This window comes from Parasteatoda tepidariorum, chromosome X2 (genome assembly GCF_043381705.1).
Source record: "Parasteatoda tepidariorum isolate YZ-2023 chromosome X2, CAS_Ptep_4.0, whole genome shotgun sequence".
Classification (NCBI taxonomy): domain Eukaryota; kingdom Metazoa; phylum Arthropoda; class Arachnida; order Araneae; family Theridiidae; genus Parasteatoda; species Parasteatoda tepidariorum.
This window is the reverse complement of record NC_092215.1, coordinates 57,792,610-57,817,365: the sequence shown is the minus strand read 5'-3', so window position 1 is coordinate 57,817,365 and position 24,756 is coordinate 57,792,610. Positions and strand designations below refer to the sequence as shown.

Here is a 24,756-nt window from a genome sequence, read left to right as displayed (position 1 = left end):
AAGGGGACAATAATTGATTTAGTATAGAAATATTTTATCAATTCTTGTTTGAGTGGAAAAGATCGATCTTAACAACGTAGTCATCAGTTTTTGAATCGATGAATCAGAGTCATTAATGTAACTGAATCATCATTTGCTAAAATAATTTTTTGTTACTTACATCTGAATTGCGGTTTGAAGCATTTTCCGGTAGGAATTTGGAGAAAAGTTACACTTAAAATGATTGATGTTCTCAATATGGATAGGAAATATGCTTGTGGCGCAGAAAAACTAAGGTCAACAATAAAAGAATCCGCCAAGAATATCTAGTTAGTTTTTTGAAATGTAACAAAGTTGATTTAGTTTCGAAAGTAATTATTAACATTGAAAATTATATCTTCATCATAAGGCAAGAAATTCATTGTAATTTAATATTTTTAATAAGTCAATTATTATAACTGCAATTTCTTTTAAGTTATTAAGTATTTTAGTTACTAAAAAAGTTTTTTTTAAAAAAGCTGTTTAGACTAAATATTTTGGAATTTTTTGCTTCTTAACCAGGTAAAATTGTCAATTGATTTATTATGGTTGAGGATGATAACAATATTCTATAAAGTCTACAAGAAATATTGCTTCTTCATTTCTAGCAATTTATTAAAAATATTTATAGTAAATTAAGAAATAAACCTAAAAAGTGTTTTTAATGGTATAACTAACTTTTTTTTAAAAAGATATAACAGTAAAAAAAATCATTAGAAAGCTTTAAAAAGTTATAAAACCTTAGAATAAAACCAAGTATTTGTTTTTGCTCTTTTATTATACTTAATTTAAACTTAACTTAAATTGAAGCATATTTTAATATTTTGCGTTTTAAAGTTTGTAATGTAAATTTTCTGTCAAAAATTGTTGGATGGTTTAAACTAAATTATTGAATTAGTTTGGGAAAATTTCTAATGTTTACAGAGCGCAAAAAAAGGGTTCCCCTTAAATAACTATTGATTTAATGATCGGATTTTCACATATTAAGACTTAATGGTTCGAGTGCCTAGTCTTAAAAATGCTACTTACTTTGATCAGACGATAAGTTACAGAATCAGACACAAAAATGTACTTTCTCTGTATAAATATGTTTTTTTTTTTTCTCTAATGGTTTTGGATCCTAAAACTACGAGGAAGCTAATCTAAAAAATATAATCCGAACAATCTAAACAATATGATCTAAATAGTTTAGGTAGAAGAAAACCAGGCGAAAGATTGAATATCTTAATGCTAATTTCGTTATAACTCCTCAGCATTTTAAGCTGATTGAAACATTTTTGAACGCTATTATAAAAATCTCTTATTCAAAGATTTCTGTAATTTTTATTTAAAAACTCTTGAGAATGGGTGCCTGTTTTTAAACGCTCGCTACATGTCGACATTTTCCATCTTCATATTTTATTAAACAAATGAAGTTTTTATATTATCACCTTTTTTTATTGCTTTTTGGAATTTTTATTAATTTAATACTTAGGCTTATTTCAAATTTTAGCGTTATTCTATTTATAAATTATCTTTTTATTTGTTTTTGAACCATTTGTTTTATTTTATTTAGCATTTAAAGATTGTATGTGTATAACTCATTTTTATTACTTTTTTCTTTTAACATTTTTATTTAACATTTTTATTTTATTGCTCAATTATATATGCTGCGCATGCATGAATTGTTAAGTGTTTAGCTGATTTTACTTTGATTACTACGGTATTTAACTAAATGTTTTTTTAAAGTTTGAGAAGATTTTGCTTTTTATGATAAATCGGGCCCCACTTTACTTATTAGCCCAAGACCTCGTCCCGCGTGACTCCGTAATCCAGTCCTGATGACGTCATTGATTCTTAATTTTAAAACCTAACTCATTAAAATACATGGTTTTTACCTCCCTCGAATCTTATTTTCACATATTCACAAAACAGGACCCTAATCCATAGCAGCCCCATTCTTTAGTAATTACAGATACTGAAAGATTTTTCACAAAAAGTCTGGTCACATCACTGACTTTTTTGATTGATAAAATCACAACTGTTTGACAAGATAACGTAAACAGGACCACAAATTAACAAAATTATGAGTACATAAAGAAACATAAGGGAAAAGAAAAAAAACTATAATCGTCACGCCAATCACTATTAACATTCGGATCGGAGGAAAATAATATTCGCTCGAGGCGATCATCGATGCCTGATCGGGAGAAATGCTCTTCATCGTGCATGTAGACAGAAAGCTGGAACGCTTTCAACGCATTGCAAACAAGTGATTGACGGTGGACGTCAGTTCGTGAATAATCACGTGACTACCCGTTTCAGATGAAAACGAAGCATTTTTTGATTAAAAAAAGCTTGATAATTAGCAATGTTAGAAAAACAATTAAATAATTTCTGTTAGTTTTGAATGATTCTGAATGTATTAAGATTAAAAAAAAAACTATCTTTGTCCATTGCCGAGCTTATTCTAGACAGGGTAAACAGGGAGCAGCACCCTGCTGCCCTTTTAGTCAAAAGAATCCACCCTGTTGCCCCTGAAGTAAATTAGTGCCCTGATGTAATAGACTCTATACCCTTTTTGTTCTTTCTTTTCTCAACCCTTTATTTTTTTCTCCAAACTCTACAATGGATTTCTTAAACTTTTGTTATTTTTAACTCTTTTTATTTAGTTTGTCATTGCTGTCAATACATAGATTTATATGGGAAAGGAAAAATAGCCATCACACCCCCTTGTACTTGTCTTTGAAAGTTTGCAGTTACTTCCACTATCATTAAATCATAATTATTATTAATCAATTTAATTATTAAATCATAACTACAGACACTTAAAAACATACATTTATTATTTTATTAATATATACATGCATTTTAAATGAATTACTACTAAGCTAATTAGCTCATTAACTCAATATAAATGCTAATTTATTAATAAAAATTAGTTATTAATCTGATTGCTTAGCTACTATTGGTAAAGTTAAAAAAAAAAATCTTTTACTAATTTACAATGTTTTTTAATAAAATGTGTAAAGCCCATAGAAAGAAATTATTGCCTTTTTAGAATAATAATGCCTTTTTTTTTTAACTTTTGCACCCTGCCCTTTTTTCTGATGAGCTCTGGTCCATTACTTGCTTTAAGACTGCCAAAAAATTTTCTTCTAAACTGCTAAAGACATTTTTAGTTTTCTGAAATATTTGCAAAAAGAATGATTTCCAAAATATTTTGTATTTTTAAAATATTTGTCCCTTCATTTCTCTATAAATGACGTTACTTATTTTTGTTTAAATGTATGATTGGTAAGGTATTTCGTTGAAATATATCTTCGAGTAGTTTCAGATTAATATCCATTTGAAGAGATTGTCATGCTTTCTCTAAGCATTATTAAGTCTCCTTTTTTTCTTCCAAATAAGAAAATAAAGCGTTGTAAATAAGACAAATTTAAAATGCCAGGCCTAAAAGTAGAACAACATTGAAGTCTAAAAAAAATGATAAAATGTCATTATTTTAGCTGACATTTGAATGCCAGGTAATGTGTGCAAACTGTATAATGTCTGTGAACTACACTGCTCTCAATGTGGTATTAATTAGGGTTACTAAATGAATATTTTTTTTAAAAAAATATTCTGAAGATTTTAAATAGTATTACTCATTTATATTTCTATTCGAAAATTGATTTCTGTAACTTTTAATTATTCATAAGACCCCAAAAATTGTCTCTTAAAGTCAAACTAAGCGTGGAATCTAGATCGTCTGTGTAAACTTAAAACAAAAACATGTTTTTGGTGATAAATACATTATTTTGTGGTCACTTACAACTTGTCGGCGACTATCTATTGTTTGGAGGAAAAATTATGATTGTAGGTCACGTGAGTATAGCTATTATTTTTCTCTGTGAAGCGAATAATTTTACTTTCGTCATATTGTGTAGCGAATTATGTTTATTACCTACAAAAATCCACACATACGCTTCAAAAAGAATATTTTATTTTTTTTAAATTTCTATTCTTCTCTAACTATATGCTTTTGAGTGTATTTTTTTAAATTTTTATACCGGAACATTTTATAACACGGAACATCTAAAAGCGCGAACAGAACATTTAAAGTATTTAATAAAACGAAACATTTTAATTACTTATGATCTAATGAACAAATTATCACGCATGCAATCTTAGCGGTTCGAAAGATGTATCTTTAAACTAAATATTTTAATTAATTAGAAATCTATATAGCGAATTGGAATAAACTTATATGTTCGGGAAGATTTTCAAGAATGATTTAAAATATTTTCGTAATAAACTTGCCGGATTGCAAAATATTAAATTTTCAGAAGCGCAAATTGAGTAAAAAGCATAAATAGAGGGTTTTGTTTTATAGCGCGTTCTTACTGCAGTACTGGATCTCGTTTGATTTGTTAGTTTCCGAGGATTGGCCCGAAGATGGATGTGCGCAAGGTAATATTGTACTGGATAATTTAAAGAAGTTTATGCTTAGTAAGGTTGATATTTAATTATACAATTTTGATGATTTTGGAAAATGAATATTTATTTAAATGAAAAGAGAGAGAGAGGAAGAAAGAAAAATGAATTACCCGCTTTGCACATATTGTTAGTCATGGATTTGCACAAGGTAAAAATTACATAAATTAACAAAGATATTTTTAATAAACTTATTTATAATAACATACAATTAACTCAATGATTTTATAGAGAATTTAATTACTTTAGTTTGGTATCCATTATTTTTTAACAAATTTTGAAGGAATTTGTCTATTTCGATTTTTGGATAAATAAACATTACTACATATTTTCTTAATTCTATTCATTTGATTAAAAATGGTATTTAACTAGATGTTTTTAGAAACATTACATTCCAGTAATTAGTTTATTTATATTAAAATTAAAATAATTTCTTTTATCGTATAAATCAACGAAGCAGATATTTTCTTCTTTTATAATACCCAAATCCAAAAAAATTAAAATTAAAATAATCATCATGATTACGAAGTAAGATTAATTCCTCGAGGTCAATATTATTTAATAAAATTGTATAATCTCGAAAATTAAAGATAATTAAATCTTTAGTAAATCTGAAAACAAATTTAATATTACGAGTATAATATTTTTCATAATAGTGCAAAACTAAGAGAAATGAAAAATTAGATGCTTGTGGTATTACATCAATTTGAATAAAAATATCTTTTCCATTGTAAAGATAATTATTAAAAAACAAATTAATTAGAATTTCTCAATAATCAAAATCGCAATTAAGGATATTCTTAAAATCATAGTAATAATTCTAAAGGACATCTTTTAGTTTAAAAAGGGAAATGCTATTGAAAAGATCCTGGAAATCAAAAGTTGCAATAGAATTAATTTTATTATGCTTAATAAATTCTAAAATTGGTTAATTATTAGTGATAATCCAAGAAAAACCTTCTTTTATAATATTGTTAATAATTTTAATTAAGTAGTTAGAGAAAATGGTGTCAGGTTTAGTTAGATAAGTATTAGACCCACATGTGTTCTAAATTTTATAGGAATTTTATGAAATTTAGGACTGATAATTAAGTGAGGAAATTGTATATTGTTAATTTTAATTTTTAACCTCATATATAAAGCTGAAAAATATTTTAATGATATATTATTATTTAGATTAGTAAGTGTAAAATTTTTACTATTTTTTAACTCCGTATTTAAAATTAAAAGTTCAACAAAGAATTTTTTACAAAAGATTGCATAGTTATTGTTAGCTTTGTATATGGGGATAATTGCAAAATATTTTTGTAGTTGCTTAATAGATTGAACAATATTAGAAGAATTTGTTGAATTGTTACTGTTATTTAAATTTTCCTTATTATTGAAAACAAAGTTTTTAAAGTAATAATAAACAGCCCATTTCCATTCTGTATTTTCCACTCTGCTGTATATATATATATACATATATATAAATTGAATGAAATTCGTCCTAAATTAAAATGGTTGCCTGAGTAGATATTTTTCTCAAACGACGTGGTTTCCACTGATGCCCCCTGGCTTTTAAATGAGTGTGGGAGAGTGAGGTTCAAAAACCTAAATACCACCCACGCAAGAACATAAAAAAAAGATCATCATAGAGTAGGTAGATTATTGAACTGTCTTCGTTAATGAAGGTCACGATAAAAGCTACAACTAGAACAGGATTATCTATCGATGGATGATTTTTTATAACTCTCTCTTTCACGTCGATAGAGCCTCTATTATCCGAATACACTTCTTTTAATCGAACACTATTCTTTGTTTACGAACGTTTTTTTTTCTTCTTCTTAATTTCAATACCGTTTTATCCATGTAGCTTTGTTGATAGATTTAGATAAAATGAAAAACTTCCTGCCAACACAACTTTCTGTACGCATTGATTAACTCTTGTAACTACAATCGTTTGGTAGCCTCCTCATTTTGCCGAAATACGTAGGAAAATCGCTGATTTTAAATAGAAATTTATCTTGAGTCATACCACATGGATGAGTTTGGTAAAAACCAAAACAGCTAATAATTGAAATCCAAAAACACTTTCTAAATAATTGGAAAAATACCTGACATTTAAGCCAGAAAAAAGTGTACATAGAGATCATTTATCCAAAAAATTTTATCAACGTTTTAATAAAAATATTGATGCAAGATTTTTTTTGATGTCGATAATTTTGTATACTCTGTCTTAAAAAAAAGGAAGAAAACTAATTATACTAAAAGGGAAAAATGAACCGTAAAATTTAGTATGGATGATTTTACATCTCGACGCCCGGTGGCTGAGCGGTAGCGCTTCGCGCTGTCGTGCCACAGGTCCCTGGTTCGATCCTCGGGCCGGGCAAGGCTGACTCAGCCATCCATCCCTTCAGTGGGTCGATAAATGAGTACCCAGCATGCTTGGGAACTTAACACTGGGGGGTTCGCGTTCGGCTGACCACCTAACCGGAACATCTGCTCCTGCACCCCAGAGCCCAAAGATACTGAGATGGGCGCAGTAGGCCTTGGCCCTCTATGGGCTGTCGCGCCGCTGAGTTTAGTTTTAGATTTTACAACTCAATGAACGAGCAAGAAAGAAAAAATTAGAATTTTAATTACCCCTCATTTAAAAAAATATTTATTTCAAGTATCATTTTCTGTTTTTTGATTTTTTTTTTTTTTTGATTTTTTTTTATTTCATAACAAGTTTGTTTTCTTTATTTCATAACATTATTAACCAATTAGATATTTATATATAAACTGCTGTTTGTAGAAAATGCAACACCATGAAGGAATCATNACGGAAACCCGTAGACGATGGAAATCGGATTTATCACTTGAACGCAAATAACACTTGATAAGCAAATAAAAATGTAAAATTTTTTTGCCCGCCCTCTTAGACCAATGTTTAAATCAGGTATTATTACGTGTAATTTATTTATCAAACGTGAATTTATAGGTTTCATTTATTTGTAAAACCCTGGTTTGGATTTTCAACAGAATTACTGTCGGGTATATTTAGTTAAATTCAATGCTTTGAAACTATTTGCGATAGAAATTTATTGCTAATATTTTCAACAAAAAAAATCGTGATAAGATATGGTAATGTTTTTAAAGATTATTATATTGTATGACCTTATAGGTTACATTTATTTGTAAAACCAAATGTTGGATTTTCAACAGAATTAAGGGTAATTATTGACGGGTATATTTAGTTAAATTCAATGCTTTGAAACTCAATAAACTATTTGCGATAGAAATTAATTTATAATTTTTTTCCAAAAAAAAAAAAAGAAAAAAAAAGAAATACAATGTCGTGATAAGACATGGTAATGTCCTTTAATTTCTTAAAGCTAAATAGGTCAGTTGTTTCTTTATCAATTGCAAATATTTAGTTGAGAAAAACAGTGTGGTTATAATTAATGTTTTCTTCCAGATTCTGTTACAATTATGAAATGCCATCTGTTGAACTTTCCGTGAAGTTACTTAATATTATGAGGCCGAAGGAATTATTTTAGAGAAAGTGATATACTTTGTCAACCAGATGGGCCAACATGTCAACTTATTTTTAATTTTGCAACTTGTTGTTCTTGTGTGCAATAGGCTAATTCTGGTGAGTAATTTGTCATTATTGTTAATAATTATTCATAACAGTTATTTCATACCTGTTATATGTCTCTTATGAAAATAGCATGTTACTTTCAAGTGCCTGTTACAAAATGCAAACCGGGGTGGGGTGAGGAAGGGCTGAACTGGGAATTCTATCTATCTAGAAAAATCAAAGAATTTGGTTAAAGTACTAGAGCAGTCAACAAAAATGAAATTATTTATATTCGAGGTAGCTATAAGTCGGATATTTTTTTCTTCGTAATATAAGTGTTTTTATTTTACATTTAATAACCCGTTTAAGTGTTTTTTTTTTAATTATGATATATATTACTATTCGACAACTTGATACCTTTTAAAAAAGGTGGAAAAATAAAGAAGTTGCTTTAATAGATTAGAAGAAATAGCGCTTTATAATTTTTGGAACTTTTATGAAATTTTCCTCAAAACTTTAAAGCAATAAAATTATGCGATTTGTGGTTTTGAATCAATAATTAAACACACTTGTCAGCTATTGGATTTTTTTAAAAAATTTAATTTAATTACGGTTTAAACTTGATAAAAGTCAATTTGGATGATGCTAAAAAATTCTTTTATCATTAATTCCACAAAAACAAGATATTTATCAAAACTCTTTAAATAGACGACTGTTTATTATTTAAATACCTTTCAAAAGCTGCTGATTGCGAAATCATCTTGGTAAAATTTTGTCTGAAAAAAAGAATAGAAAATCTCAAATACCGCACGTTTTATTCTTTTAACGCAGGATTTTTATTAAACATATTTCCATACTTCTTTCATTTTTTTTGGTATTCATTTCGGTCAAATTAAGTGAAATACATTATATTTAGCATTTTAATAGTTTATGGTTATAAAATACATTACCGGTGTCTTTTTGTGGGTTTGAATCTTCCGATTTCGGCTCACTTCTAAGCAATAATTTTTCAAATTTGCATTTATTTGCAGTCACTTAGATCTAAAAGAGACACTTTTTAATCGTTGAAATTTCTTTATTTTAAAAAATTGATTATTGATAAACTTTTGAATATGAATTTAAAAAAATTTCCAGCTGTTTTTTTTATTTTTTTTATATATATTTTAGTACAAATTAATTTTCGATAATCTAGCAGATTTCTTTTAATAAGACCGTTTTTTAAAATTAAATAATATATTTTTGCTTGTAATTAGACCGTCAGAAAAAATATATCAAAATGACACCGGTGTCCCATCTGCGGCAAAGGTTTAAACCTCAAACCTAAGGATAAAACCTAAAGTTTCATATTCAGATGGGATTGGCATGTATCGAAAGAAACTGCCGAATAGAATAAATATCCACCAACATAGCTGCCAACTGTACTGGCCAGTTTCTCTTGATCTACTGGTTTAATAAATATTCTCCTAGTTTTTGTACATTTTATAAAATTCCCTAAAATTGAGTAAGTTTCCTTAAAAAATCCTTATTAAAATAGAATTTGTGTGCAGATTATTGCTTGCTTGAATATTTCAATAAGTGTCAATGATAAAGCTAGCCTCATTTTTAAAATTCCTATCTTTGATGAATTAAATGCCTATTACATAACATTTCAAGATCATTTAATGTCATCATAACTGGAAAATATTGCACTTATTCTTCTATTTTGGTTACTATAAAATTCCCTATGTGTAAAATATTTTGCAACAATTATCATGAAATTTATATTATTTGTAAAATTCTACTGGATTTTTTCATACCCGAGTTTACAGCTATGCACCCAACATTTTATTTATGAAAGCATATTTCTCTTCTTTCAACAAATGAGGTTGATGCCTCTAAGCAGCTCAATTCCCTAAATGAGCGAGCGTTTTTAGGCGGAACCCCAAGCTTTTTATAACAGCCGACCCAATTTTGGGTTTACGACTACTAATGTTCAATTCGTAGCCTTGTAATTTTGAACCAATCCAGAAGACAAGGAAACTCCTGGATCAGTACCCCCAGATGTATTGATTTGTTGTGGGAACATTGAGGACTTTGAGGATTTAACGTGTCACCATTTACTACAATGTTGGACGTGGTGCCCTACCCACCCCAAGCCTATTTAAATAAAATTTATTAGCAACAAATTGAGCAATGAGGTCCTGGGCGTCCGGCTTACACCGTCCATAGGCAGACGGATTATGGGGCAGAATCCCCTTGCCGTTAGGCTGATTTCCTCTCCATGTAACGCAAAAATCCTCCACGAAGGCAAATTTCTCCTAATCTAGGAGCTCCCTTATCTTCTGGATCAAAATTACAAGGCTACGGAATTGAAAATTAGTAGTCGTAAACCCAAAAATTGGGTCGGCTGTTATAAAATAAAATTTAATGTGAAGAATGAAATTTTTTTCATAAATCGTTTCAATAAAAATCTTAAAATAATAGGTCTTAGATCAAACAGCTGAATTTGCAGGCCTGAAGTGGTACATAGTCTAGTTCTGAATTTGTTTTGTGTATAATGAATGAAAGAAGCTGAATTAGGAATAAAAAGATTAAAGAAAGTGAATTAAATAAGCAGAAAATGAATAAAATAAGCTGAATTATACTTTTCGATATAGAACTCTTATAAAAGATGAAAATAGTTATCAGAGAAATATAATTCTTTTTTCTTGAATTGGGTCAGTTTATTTTGAATATGTTTTTAACCATTAGACATAAGTTCGACTGGAAATAATAATTTGATATAAATAAAATTACAAGTTTCAAAACTTATTACTGATTTCAAAAATGTTGACTTTCAAAATCCTTGTGTTCCATCCATAGTTTTCGCAGAACACCATTTGAGAACCGCTGCTCTCTTGTTTTTTCAATTTTATGATATTGTATTTGTGGACGGTCCCTTAGCGTTCCTTCATCAAAGAAATGAGGATGAAACCACAGGTAAGAAGAAAAAATTGTGTTCACAAAGAAAGCAATGTGGAGGTCAGTCACTCGCCCACAACGAACAATAGTAGATCTGGAACAACATTATTCTTGAGGACATATTCTGAATGATGAGCTCCTTTTAGTTTTCTCTTAAGAAAGCATAATAGTTTATTTTATTTTAATCTAACTTTTTAGTTGTCTGTATTGGATGCGAGAGATAGCTGAACTTCAGTTTCCCCTTTATTCCACGCATCATTTACTTCTTCATTTATTCTACTATTATTTATTTAAAAACTATTGCTGTGACAAACAAAAACAAAAAAAATCCTGATTTGCAATGTGAACTTATTTAAACTATTGTCATTAGATATTTTTTTAAAACTGTTTTTTGTTGAAGAAAATTCTTTGAAAACAATGATTGATCATGAGAATATTATACCTTTTTTTCTTGATGAATTTCATTCATGCGAAACGAACTATAATTTGTTTTTTCCAACGCTTAAGTTATTTTCCAACGCAATATATCAAATACAAGAAGCATATAAAATACAAGATTATCACCTAGTCAGAATGGAAAAATTCTTAAGAAGTTGTAATAGTTACCATAAAGCGAATCCTTTTATTTCTCACATTTTTCTTAAAAGTAATTTGTTGTCAAACGATATTCTAACATTAAAAGTTTGTTATAAAGAAGAAAAAAATCATAAAGAAAACGAAAAAGCGTCGAGATTTGCTGACGTCGTTTATTTCTTTATTTATTACTTAAGATTTTAATAATCATTCTTGCATTTTGATGTTTCATCAAATTATAATTATGAAAACAACAGCCAAATTGATTAACTTTTGCCAATATTTTTATAATCATTCAAACACCAACCATTAAAAGCCTCGAAGATAAAAAAAAATGAACTTTTTTCATTTTCAAAATTAACGGCAGATATATCATACGACTTTTTTCAGCCTTTGTTTGTGTAAAAAACTAATAATATTTATTTGATTATTATAATGAAATAAAAATATAACATTTATTTAATATTATGTAAGTATAAACATTTGTAGACATAAGAGCTTGAATAAATTGCAATATTTTTATGTTAAAAAATATCCGATCAAATAATTTTTTTTCTGGTATGAACCCTAAATATTTCAGTCATTAACATTCAGTTTGTATTAACAAAACTATCATTATATGATAGTTTTGCTAACTTATTACTTAGGGACCAAAGTTATTACTATTTTTACAAATTGTATTTTTCATTTTTAAATGGAAATTTTTTTAACAAGTTATTTATCGTTATAAGTATATGAATATATAGTTGGTTATAAGTATATAAATATAGTTGGCTATAAGTATTGTGAATAAGTTATTTATGGACACTATTTTGTTTGTACTGCTGACTAAAGCATATATTGTGTATAGCTATAATTCATTTATGTCAAATGTAATCAACTTCTGCTCTTTGACGGCCTTCTCCACTTTACCAACCCATGACCCTTCATGTTTTTAGAATGGAATTGTAGAATAAAAAACAGTTTTTCAACGAATTTTTATCCCTCTATGTATGACTGCAATCTGGAAAATATAGTTTAAATAAGAGAACATTTCCATTAATGTTAATCTCACTTTTTATATATTTCGCCATATTTCTTAAGCTATTAAAAAAATAAACTTTTGCACATTTATGAAACTCGTTTATTCAAAGATAATTTCTTGTAAAAAAAAGTATGTTTATAATTGTTTTATTTATTAATGGTCAAAAAATGTTTGAATTATAAAGCGTATAAACCCTTTCATAAATTTTAAATGCCGAAATCCAAAATTGGTTCGTAATCTGTACAGTCGAATAGTTTTTGAGAAATGAAAATTTTAAAATGCTATTTTTTGGAAATAGTTTAGATCAGATATTATACCATTGATTTCCATTCATTAATGTACTTTACCATTTAAAATTACATTGTTTTCAATGAAGTAAATTAGCGTTCCTTATAATTCAAGTATTTTCTCAAATTAAATAATAAATAATAGCAAAAAAAATTTTTTTGCTTAGAAAGGAAGAAAAGAATTGTTTGCAAAAGAAAAAAAAACTCCCTTAGTTTTAAGGAAATGGAACCATATTTTGCAGATTGCTACTATTCCCTATATTTTGGTCAAAAGTCGACAATCTGACACAAAAAAAAGTGTTTAATTAGAGAAATAACGTTTTTATGCCTGTTTCGTAATTTAAAATATCGTCTGTGAAAGTTAACATACATTAAATAAGCCCAGTAAACCAATAAGACTGCACTCTGAAAATCCTATCTTTTGATAAAAAGTTATACAGCTGTAAAGTTTTTATTTATTTATTTTCTATGATATATAGTATTGAATTACCAATCCAACATGACTAACCGTTTTATTTTATTATTTCTTTCAATTTTTAAAACAAAAATTCCTATGAAGTTCTAATTATTAACGAGTCCTGTCCAATCTAACATTATAATAAAGCGAATTCTTTATTTTCCGCTTTTTTAAAACTTTTTTGTTGCCGACATCCAAAATAAACTTTAAAAAAATGACGAAAATAAAATTCTCGATTTCCAAGAAGAGAGATCCTAATGAATTTTAATGTGTTTTCTAAAGTTCCATACATTAGTATACGTTTAAAAACTAGAGGATATAAAAAATAAATGTGAAAAGTGGCGTAGAAAATCTTGACGTGAAAGAAAACTATTTTTTTGACGGTAACCGTCTTTACTTATTGCATATCCCATTAATAAAAAAATATTAATCTCCACGGGGGTTCCATAGGACGAAAGTTTCAATCGTGATCTTCGCCCGCGCAACACTTAGCTCTTACCGATTCAAACTGTGAGGGTGGGAGTAGGGTACTTAGGTCACATGACCCCTCTTTCCTGAAGGATAAAAGGAAAAAAATCGAAACAGGAGATCATAAAAGAGACCGAATCATGTTCATAGCAGCAACTGAATACCTGCATCTGCAAGGTCAAAGGCCAAGGCTGGGACCGATTCAATGGAAGTATCGTCTGGGAATCCAGTCTTTTTTTTAGAATTGAAAAGTTCAAACAAATGTTCTATTATCAAGGGTGTTGGTATAAAGGAATGCATTTAATTCGAATATCAATTTTTAAGTTTTTCTATTATCAGTCTTTTTTATTTAAAAATAGAATAATAATAAGCGAATTATTAAATGACAGAAATAAACGATGATGCGTTTTTTGCAACTTAGATTACTTGAATTTAGCTAAAACATCTTTAAAAAAGCACAAATGACACACGAGGTATTGGTTTCGGTACTAAACTTCGAAGGCCCTGTCATCATATGGAATAACTCTTTTTAAGAATAATATGCTACTTTTGAAACTGTTGTGAGTTTGTTACAGTAACAGTTATTTATAACTGTTAGGTTAAGTTTTACAGCGTTGTCTAGTCAATGTTATCTAATCTGTGCTCTCTAATTTCTGTGTTAATTATGGAAATGGTGCAAAATGTCAAGACCAGGGAAAGTCGTTGTTTTGAAATTCGGAAAAGGGTTTTTGAAAAAACTTTTTTTTTATATATCGGATTTAATCTCGTTAAATAGATGATTCTTAAAAAATTATTATTATTATTTTTTTTTATAATATTCAAGCTTCTTGCCCATTTTAAAGTTCAGATAACTTTTTATGGCAAGATAGTATATTGCATATATGAATATATATTACTGTTTATAATTATCTATTTTTATTTATTCTCGTCATTCAGTTATTATACCGTTTTTAATATCGCGGACTTTAATAATATTTTTACTTGTTCTCTTCATTTATTTATTGTACCGTATTAATCTTTATCGAGGACTTAAATAGATATAATTTTTATATATTCTCCTCATTTATGTTTATTTGTACCATGTTAATCTTAATCATCAAAATCTTTAATGGTTATTATTTTATTTGTTCTCTTCATATAATTATTGTACTGTGTTAATCGAGCTCTTTAGTAGTTATTATAGTTGCTTTCGCCCTTCATTAAATTTTTCATCGTGTTATTTATTCTTCAATTATCGAGATCTTATAGTTTTATGAAATCATGGCTTTAACAAATATTTCTAGTGAAGTACTTGGATAATAAAAGAATGTTTAGATTTCAAATATTCGAACTGTTGCTTCATCCGTAACAGGTTAACATTATTTTCCTTCTGCGTGGGCGTATTTTATAGAGTAAAAAAGAATTAATTTGCTTTAAACACATTCCATGATAGTTTCAAAAGCGGCAACTTTCTAATAATGTCGGCAAACCGAAACGACGGAAATTCTTTCTTCGCTCCACTTGTTACGCTTTTTCCTCATCTTTTCATATCCGATTCTACCTTCTATACGGAAAATCTTCGAAATATTTGACTATTCATATCAGAATGATAGTTATTTTTATTGAGATTATTTATGAGTCAAGGTTTTGGTTTGGGGAATTTAATTTTAGGCTTTTCACGCAATTTTGTTTTTTTTCTCTCCAGGAAATTCACTTGATGTCTGATTTCATCTGCCTGTTTTTTTTTTTAAACTTGCTTGTAAATTCGTATTGCAATAATATTAAAGAAAAAAACTTTGCTTAGGGAACGAGTAATCTCATCCTTAGAGAAAAGAGTTGAAGAATTAAAATACCGACATATGCAAGAACTATTAAGTAATATTACACATTTATAATTGAAATGATGCAGTATTTAATGTTTTATGACGACAATTAAACTTAACAGAGTTGTGGTAACTCAGGGGATCGAGCGTTCGTCTTCCAATGAGGTAACTCAAGTTCGAATTCCTGCGGTGACTGATTTATATCTACACCCGGCTCGCAACGACCTCAATGTTGACTATCCCCAGTGATAGATGGATCATGGGTCCCCTTACTGTCAAGCTAACCATGGAAGGTTATTATGGTTTTCCTTTCCATGTAACGCGGTTTGTTCCATCAAAAAGTCCTCTGCGAAGGTTATCTTGCCCCAATGCTTGATCTAATAGTTCCCTTGTCATCTGGGTTGGGTTCAAAATCAAAGGACTACAGAGTTGAACATTGATAGTCGTATTCTCAGAATTGGGTCGGCTGTTCAACGACAGTTATGAAGTAAAATAAAATTAAACTAAACAAAATTTTATGAAGCTTGACTATTAATTATAGAAAAAATTATTTTCATTTTGCAGTAAAGATTGCAGCAAAATATTATTATTTTAGCTTAAATTGTTTATACAATCGTTGAATTCGGATTTTTCGAGCGACAACATATTTATATTTTGTGTACTTAAGCGAGGAAAAAAAAAAGAATTCTTTCTTAAAATTTGCAATTCAATTACTGTTTAATATTAAGTATGAAAGAGAAATACCGGTTTCAAAGGGGTGTTATCGTAACGCCTCTTCGTGAAATCGTGCTCTTTATACGTTGATATAAATCAAAGAACATCTTTTTAAATCAAAGAATATTTTGAGAAAAAAAGTAGGTCATAAAAATTTAGTGTTGAGATTTTTTTCAAAACATGGTATATTGCGTTTTTATTTCACAATAAATTGGAAGTTTAGTTTGCTGTGAAATGTAACAATTTTCTTAAAATATATTTTGAATACTCCATTTAAAATTTCAGTTTTTATGTTCGTTCATCGTTTTCCTGTATAATTCAAAATATATATTTTTAATTTTATCTAAAATAAAAGTACATTTTTTGTGTTTGCAATAATTTGATTAACAAAAATGCGACACGTGATAAAAAAAAAAAACTTTTGAATCAGAAATCGAAGTTTCTTCCACAGTGGAAAAATCACCGTAGAAGAAATTGGTTTCTTCCCAAAAGTGGAGGAGATGCAAAAAAACTCTAGAAAAAGAATATCAAATATTAAAACAATTTTTTAAATAGTTTATTAATGCCATTCATTTTAAATATAATAGTACTTATTTCCAAGCTATTTAATATACATAATTTTTAATGTGTTAAAAAGAAAGTATTAGAAAGAAAAATAAATTTAAAGAATTTCTTAAGAAATGAAACAATTGTATTTTCTTTCATTATTTTATGTCAAGGAGCATAAGCAGAACTTAATTTTATAACTATATAAGGAGCTGTTAACATATTTATTTATAACACATTCATTATATTCCTTCTTTCGCTACATCATAAAATATTGTTTTTTTTTTAATTTGATTTTTACGAAAATAATTTAAGTTGATTTTTAAAAAGGTATTTAAATTATTAATTCTTAAAATATATTCATTTCTTTACATTTTTAAGAATATGATTTTTTTTCCAACATACCTTATTTTTAGCACCATCTGTATGCCATGGAGGGTTCTATGCTCGTTCATAATAGACTTTTTTTTTATTAATTTAAAAAAAAAATTTAATTTTTTAAACTTTATCTGTTGGAAATCAATTTTTGAGTAAAATATATGAGCTAATTTATTATAAGCATCTATGTTTCTTTTTTTCGATACCAAATATTGCTAATATCAAATATTTCTAAGTATAAATACTCAAACTAACTCTTAAATAATATTTGAAATTCTATATAAAACTGTAGTAATTTATAAGAAAACAGTTTTTGCTTTTTAAGTAAATGTGAAACATTTTTAACTTTCTGGTACTATATTATTTTTGTTTAAAATTATTATACTTAAACAATTGCATTGGTCTTCTTCCATTTCGATTGGTTAAAAACTTCCAGTTTCAAATGTATAGTATTCAGCTTGTATACTATTCAAGACTGTTTCTGGAAGCTTTTTCGCCAAGAAACATAAAGCCTCAGATTGACTAGCAAGCAAATAGCTAAAATTTTTATTAAAAAAAATTTCATTTGGTGAAATTTTTCTACTGAGATGAAAATTATTCAAATCATTGAATAATTTTCAAATTTTGCATTTTTTCACTTGCAAACATAGTTCGTTTGAGTAACTTTCTAAATCTGAAAAAAAAAAAAAAAATTAGATCTAAAATTTCTTTTATTTTCACTAAATTTTAGCTTTTCTTCGTATTAACATTTTGCGTCATTTTTATATTAAGTGACGATTAAAGGTTGGACAAAAGTAACCAAACTGTCGAAAATCGCAACTGCTATAAAAATATCATATTATTCGTTGAAAGTTGAGATGAGGTTCAAAGAAGAGACTTGAAATAATGTGATTATCGTCAACACTTTGTCCAAAGAAAGAAGGAAGAATTAAACAGATCGTTTGAAACCGTTAATTTCTGAATCTTCTAACTGTCAAGGCACCAACAGAATGCAAAGTCGTATTTCAGGAAGAAAAAGTGTCCCGTAATATTTGTAACCAGTTTTCACGTAGCTTTTTGACCTTATGCTGTGCAAATTGATCCATGTAAACAGGAAAGTGTGTTCTTTACGTGACCTGATAGCAGTTGTTTTTTTTTATATGACATTTTGGACTAATTTCAACTCTGTAATTATGCAAGAACTGGTTAGAGATGCCGTTAAAAAAATATTATTTATAAATACGATGAAATAATTCCAAGGCTTTATAACATTAAATTAGATTATTTCAATTCCACGCCATAATTGAGTTGATTGCCTTTTGATTTATTTATTTCACTTAAATTCGTAAGGAAATATTCCCTCCTTTAATTTTGAAGAAAATTTTTGAATTTCGAGAAATCTCGAAGGAAAATTTTCGTTGCAAATTCTCCTTCATTATTTATTTAAAAGAAAGTAAGTTGAGGCAAACCTAGAGTAAGTCACGGTGTTTCAATTGCTGAAAAAAATACTTCAAAATATTGCAAACAAATTGTTAGAAGAGAACTTCTCGTAATCTTAAGTTATCTTCTCATGATTTATTTTAATTTGTATATTGGGCAATTCCACGAAATTGTCAACTTTTAAGTGNAAGTTATCATCTCATGATTTATTTTAATTTGTATATTTTAAAATTTTCTTTTCAGTATTTGAATAGTAATGAAGGAAAAAGAGAATTAGCGAGGGAAAAATTTACTCTGATTTTAAAATATAAACAAAAAAATTTTAGTTTGAAAATAAATTTCTAGAAATACATTTTCAAACTTTGTTTTGTTTTTAGCAAATAAAAATTTATTTAAAAACACAATTCTTTCATTTTCCCAGAAATGTTTTTAAGAAGAACTGCATTTTATTTTTTCGATAAGTTTCACACAGTTTTGATTTTATTTTAATGTAATCCAGACCCTGGAACAGTCAGTGAACTGTGGAGATTCGTCGTTTTTATTTTTGCATTTTTAAGCATTTAAATAACAAAAGATATTGGTGAATGTAAAACAAGAATATCTAACATGTCTTTTGTTCACTGACTGTAAAAAGAGATTTACTGCTTGCTGAGTTTTTCGGTGTGAAATGCCTGAAAGTCACGCTTCACTTAACATTGCCATGCATAGAGTGAATTTCCGCCCAAATTTTATTCCTTATTTCCATACTTACTTCCTATTGAAGGGTTTTTGAGGCCGTTCTCCAGTAGTCTATTCGCCCAACTCGTTAAAATCATATTAATCTTTAATCAAGGGGAGTGAGGTCATCAATTATAAGTCGTGATTTTCCTATTTTCAAAATAGGAATTAATCTTCTCTTTAGAAATCTTAAATTATTAAAATTAAATTAGATTATTAAAATTAAATGTTCTATTAAAATTAATTTTTTTTTTTGCATATTAATCTTGATATTATTGTGACGCACTTTACTTCTTTGTGCGTAAACTTTTTGCTTAAAAAGAAAAGGGGGGGGGAATGCAAATTGGAGTGTTTTTAAAATGCCGAGAAAATGTGATAAAAATAATTTTTTTATTAAAAATTATTATGACTCTCATTTGACTAAGAAAATTAAATATTAATTTAAATACTAAAATAATTTATATAATTTGTGAAATATATTATTTTTATAATGCCAAAATATTTTTATTTTGACAAAAAGGACATGATACTTGTAAAAAAAAAAAAAATTATTATTCTCGCAACAGACTCTTGTGGGCCAAAAACTTCTGGTGGCTATAGCTCCTCAAGACCAACGCTATGATGGAACACGAGCAGCATTACGCCCTAGCCGCCTTTACTTCCCAAACATGCTTTTACCCATACATCTGAAGGAAGGTGGACATCAAGTTGTGACCGGGAATCGCACATACTTGTAAAACATATTTCCTTAATTAAATTTTTTTCCTTCTATATGTTAATACACCGATATAGGATATTAAACTTGCATATGGAATCACTTCAACATTACTGAGAGAACTATGGAATCACTTCCAACATTTTGGAGAGAACTATGGAATCACTTCAACATTTTGGAAAGAACTATGGAATCAAAGTGGGGCAAATAGACCCCCAAGGCCACAATTAAAATATCGTAAACTAAACAACAGACGTGTTTATCTCATAATTTAATCGATTTTAAAACGTACATGGATTGTGTCGGGTATTTATTTAAAAATATATAACAACAAATGTTTAATTATGACATCGAATTCTAAGTAATCTGAAATATAAACAATCAACGTCCCTCCCCCTCAGTGGGAAAAAATAAATAAATATATAATAAAAAAATAAAGAAGAAAATAAGATTATTATAAAATTATATTATTATCAATTGTAAAATTATCAAACGTTAGCCGGCCAGCGATGAAAAGATTACTAGTATAAGGGAATATAATGACCCTTGAAAGAAGTTTTGATGAGATGGGCAATTGGACTCCTGGACAAATCTGTTTCTTGTCTTCTTAAAATTGTTTTGTTATTCTTTGCTTTACCGATAGATGAGGTAAATAATATTAGTAATAAGTAATTTAAAGTACACAAAAAAGTGAATTCATATGTAAACCATGAAGTTCACTGTCTCAACTAACTTTTTCCTTACTTTCAATTACTAATGTAGGTGGAAGAGAATTTGACATGAAAAATTTCTCCCGTGGTATAGCGCCCTTTTAAGAAATTTTTTTTTATAGCTGTTTAATTACTTTTAGATACAAAAAAAAGAAGCTTAAATAAGGCTTTTAATGAAATAAATGCACCTTTCTTTATTTTTTGTATAATTTTTACAGCCCTCGAAATTAATAGAGGTCCCAGACAACTAAAATTTCACACGGACCACCATTTTTAATAATTATCAGATGGCAATTTGATTTTCAGTTTCATGTTTTGGTTTGCGCTCTTTTTTCACGAAGTAACTTATTTCAACGTAATTGTGAGAGTGTGGTGGCTCAAGGGCTAGAGCACTCGCCTCCCAATGAGGTGACTCAGGTTCGAATCTATAAGATAAAGTTGAAAGACAAGGAAGGAATTTAGTTAATATGAAATATAATAAAGAAGCGAAAAGATATTTTATAAAAGTATTTAATAAAAAATAATAAACTGCGACATATATGTTAAAGCGAAGCCTTCTATTTTCGTACGTGAATGTTGCCACCTTTTTTATATAAAAGTTAAATTTTTCTCTGCTGTAATAAAATTAAACTTATGCGAACCTTACATTTGGCCCCGCTCAATGCTAAATTTAGATATTTACATTGAAGCGTAAACATTAAGGTTCTAGGACAGATTTTGTCTTAATTCTTTCAGGCGGGCGTCGATTGCGTCGCAAATCGTAGCGGCTCGATATGATGTTCGGGTAATTTTCTGGATCCTGGATGTTTTCTACTGGATCTTGCAATTCGGAAACTGATTCTTCCTCTTCTTCCGAGCTCTCTTTTTCCTGGGTGACTGGCGTATCTCGCATGTAATATGGACGAAGATGTTGCATATGAACAACCTTCAAAAGATTATTTCGTTGATCCATAGACTTGATCTCGTAGCATACGGCCCCGACTGGACGAACAATCAGAAACGGTCCTCTATAAATGGGAGAAAGTTCATGATCTCCTTGTTTAGGCCAGTCGTACAAGACGAGATCTCCTGTCTTGAATGAATGTAATCGACGGTGAAGATCGAATCTGCGCTTATTATCTAGATGTTTTCGTACACATTATTTACGGCTTCGGCCCTGGCTAAGGCAACAAGGTCAAGTTGATCTTCACGTGGCGTGTCATCGATGAAACTTGCAATGTGCAATTCACGTGGAAGGCGTGGTTCATATTCATGAAGCAAATAAAATGGGAATCTTTCAGTTGAATTTTGTCGTGTGATGCTGATTGATAGTAAAGCGTTAGGTAATAATTCATCCCATTTTTCTGGATGTCCACCAATTATTTTTCTGCAATGACACCATTGGCGCGTTCAACGATGCTAGTAGCTTGTGGTGAATATGGTGGTGTCATGGACTGTTGTATTCCATACTTTTGTAAAAAGCGCTGCGTGTGGCGCTGTAAACGCAGTTCCTCTGTCTGATTAATACATACTGGGATGCCCCATATCGAAGTATGATGTTGTGATATAGTGCGTCAATCACTGTATGTGCTGCGAGAGAAGCAGAAGGTGTCGCAATAACTTAGTGTGTGGCATGGTCAGTCTGAACGAGCATGTTGGTGTTACCAGATTTGGATAGCGGTAAGCAATTTATGTGATCAGCAAATACAATTTCCCATGGTGTTGTAGGAAACGGCAATTGGTGTAATAAGCCATAAGCGTTGGCAGTTCGACGATTAACAATTTGACATTTATGACAACTTCGAACATATAATTTGGTATCCTTTCGCATTTGTGGCCACCAATAGCGCTGCTGCAAGTTGTGAAGGGTTTTCTTGGCATCCATATGTCCGACATCATCATGGCAAGCAATCAATGTTCTGTCTTTCATGGATTTCGGTATTACAACAACAGATTTCAATCCATTGTCTTTAAGTCTTACAAGCGTCTTGTTCTCAATCTTGTAATTGGATATAATTGACAAAGTCTTTTTATTAGGGGTATTTTTTTGAGTAGGCGAAAAATGTACTGACAAAAGTCATCTCTGTTCTGTTTTTCACAAAAGTTACACAAATAGCTGGTTTTGGATAACGTGAGAGATGATCGGCAATAACATTTTTTTTTCCAGGTCGATGAATAGTTGTGAAGTCAAATTGTGCAAAATCCACCAAATATCGAGCAAATTTCCGATTGAGAGATGATTTCGTAACTACATATGCAATCGTATAGTTGTCTGTTATCAGCTGAAATTTGTAACTAATAAGATACAGACGGAATTTTTCAGTAAGTGCCCAGTGTACAGCAGCACACTCCAGCCCATTTCTATGGTAGCGTGTTTCAGCATCTTTTTAAGTCCGTGATGCGTATTCAATGATACATCGTTTTCCATTTTGCTCTTGAGATAAGCATGCACCTAGTCCTGAATAAGATGCATCAGTTTCTACAAAGGTTGGTAGTCATTGTTTGAAGTACACAAGAATAGGAGCGGTAGTGATCTTGGTTTTCAAAGTTCGAATGTTCGATGTTGGTCATCAGTTAAAGTGATTGTCGCTTTACTTGTCTTCTTTTCTAATCTTTTAAGAATATTTGTCAGCGATTTTGCAACAACAGCATAATTTCGAATGTGCTTTCTAAACTGATTGGCAAATCCTAGGAAACTGCGGACTTCATGAATTGTTTTTAGAGTAGAGTGACGTTCAACTGCTGCTGTGCGTTCTGGATCAGGGCGTTCGCCATCTTGTGAAAGAATTCGACCAAAAAGAGAAATTTCTGATACAGTGACTTTCTTGGATTTAGCTTGAATCCAGCTTTACGAGTAGCTTGAGAAATATTGTAAATAACTTTAAGATGGAAGTCAAAATTATCATGTGAAGTTGAAATGTCGTCAATGTATGTATTTGCATTATGTTCAGCAAGGTGGTCGTAAGCACATTTTATTGCTTTTGTTATCGTAGATCAGCTGTTAGTGACACCAAATGGCATTCGAAGAAATTCATAATGTCCGTCAGCTGTTACAAAATCAATTTTGTAGATGTCAGATTCTCTGATGCGAATGGTGTTGAAAGCGAATTTTACATCCATTTTAGAATTAAAGCGTTTTCCTACTGTTCGTTTAATCACATCTTCCATCTGGTCGATTGGGTGCGGATCTATCTTGGTGATGGAGTTGATAGTGCGTGAAAAGTCTACAACAACTTGTCTTGGAGTGCTTTCATGGAAGGGCTGCTCAACGATGAAAGCAGGGGCGGCGTAAGGCGAGTTAGAAAGACGACAAATTCCTTGTTTCAACCATTTTTGAATTTGAGTGTTCAAAAACTGGCAATCTGGTTCTGTTAGGCGATATGGTCGACAACGGATAGGCTTGTCTTGTTGGAATTCTATTTTGAATTCCACATACGGACATATCCAATATTGTCATCGTCAGAATAAAATATGTCTGAAAATTGTCCAATTGTAGCATAAAGTTGAGTTTGCTGAAGCTCAGATAATCCTGCAGATTTTGGAAAAAGTTCGATTTGATGAGGATGTTTACTTGATTCAGGGTTTGAAAAAACCCGGGGATTTTTGAAAAAACCCAACCCGCCCGGGTTTTATTGAAAAAACCCGGGGAATATTGGGTTTTATTTGAAAAAAAACCGGGGAAAATTGGGTTTTTTCATATCGTACTCATAAACTACTTACTGTGAAAATATTTTTATGTATTTAAATAGTGATGTATAAACTTAAAAATAGAAATAAATCCAAAAAAGTTTATATAAAATATATATATTATAATTAAAATAAGTTTAAAGAATGCACTATCACTAATACATGTTTGAATCTTTATTCTTAAATACATAACTTTTCACAATTTTTAACTGAGGCACTATAAAATATAAATGCAACAGTAATATAAAAGGAACAAGTTTATTAATCTTTTTGTTTTCACACTCATATATTTACTATTTTATTAAATATATATATATATA

General features: G+C 29.3%; 1 protein-coding gene across 3 annotated transcripts in view; it reads left to right on the top strand.

The window, feature by feature from the left end:
* Positions 1 to 24,756, top strand: part of LOC107456878 (tyrosine-protein phosphatase 10D) — a 96,415-nt gene that overhangs the window by 8,920 nt on the left and 62,739 nt on the right. For all 3 annotated transcript variants that reach the window (XR_011638411.1, XM_016074848.4, XM_071188425.1), the window contains exon 2: positions 7,916 to 8,092. Coding sequence is in view for 2 of the 3 variants with exons in the window: in XM_016074848.4 (XP_015930334.2) it covers positions 8,024 to 8,092 (69 nt within the window). In the remaining variant the exon portion in view is untranslated. The remainder of the gene's footprint in view (positions 1 to 7,915; positions 8,093 to 24,756) is intronic.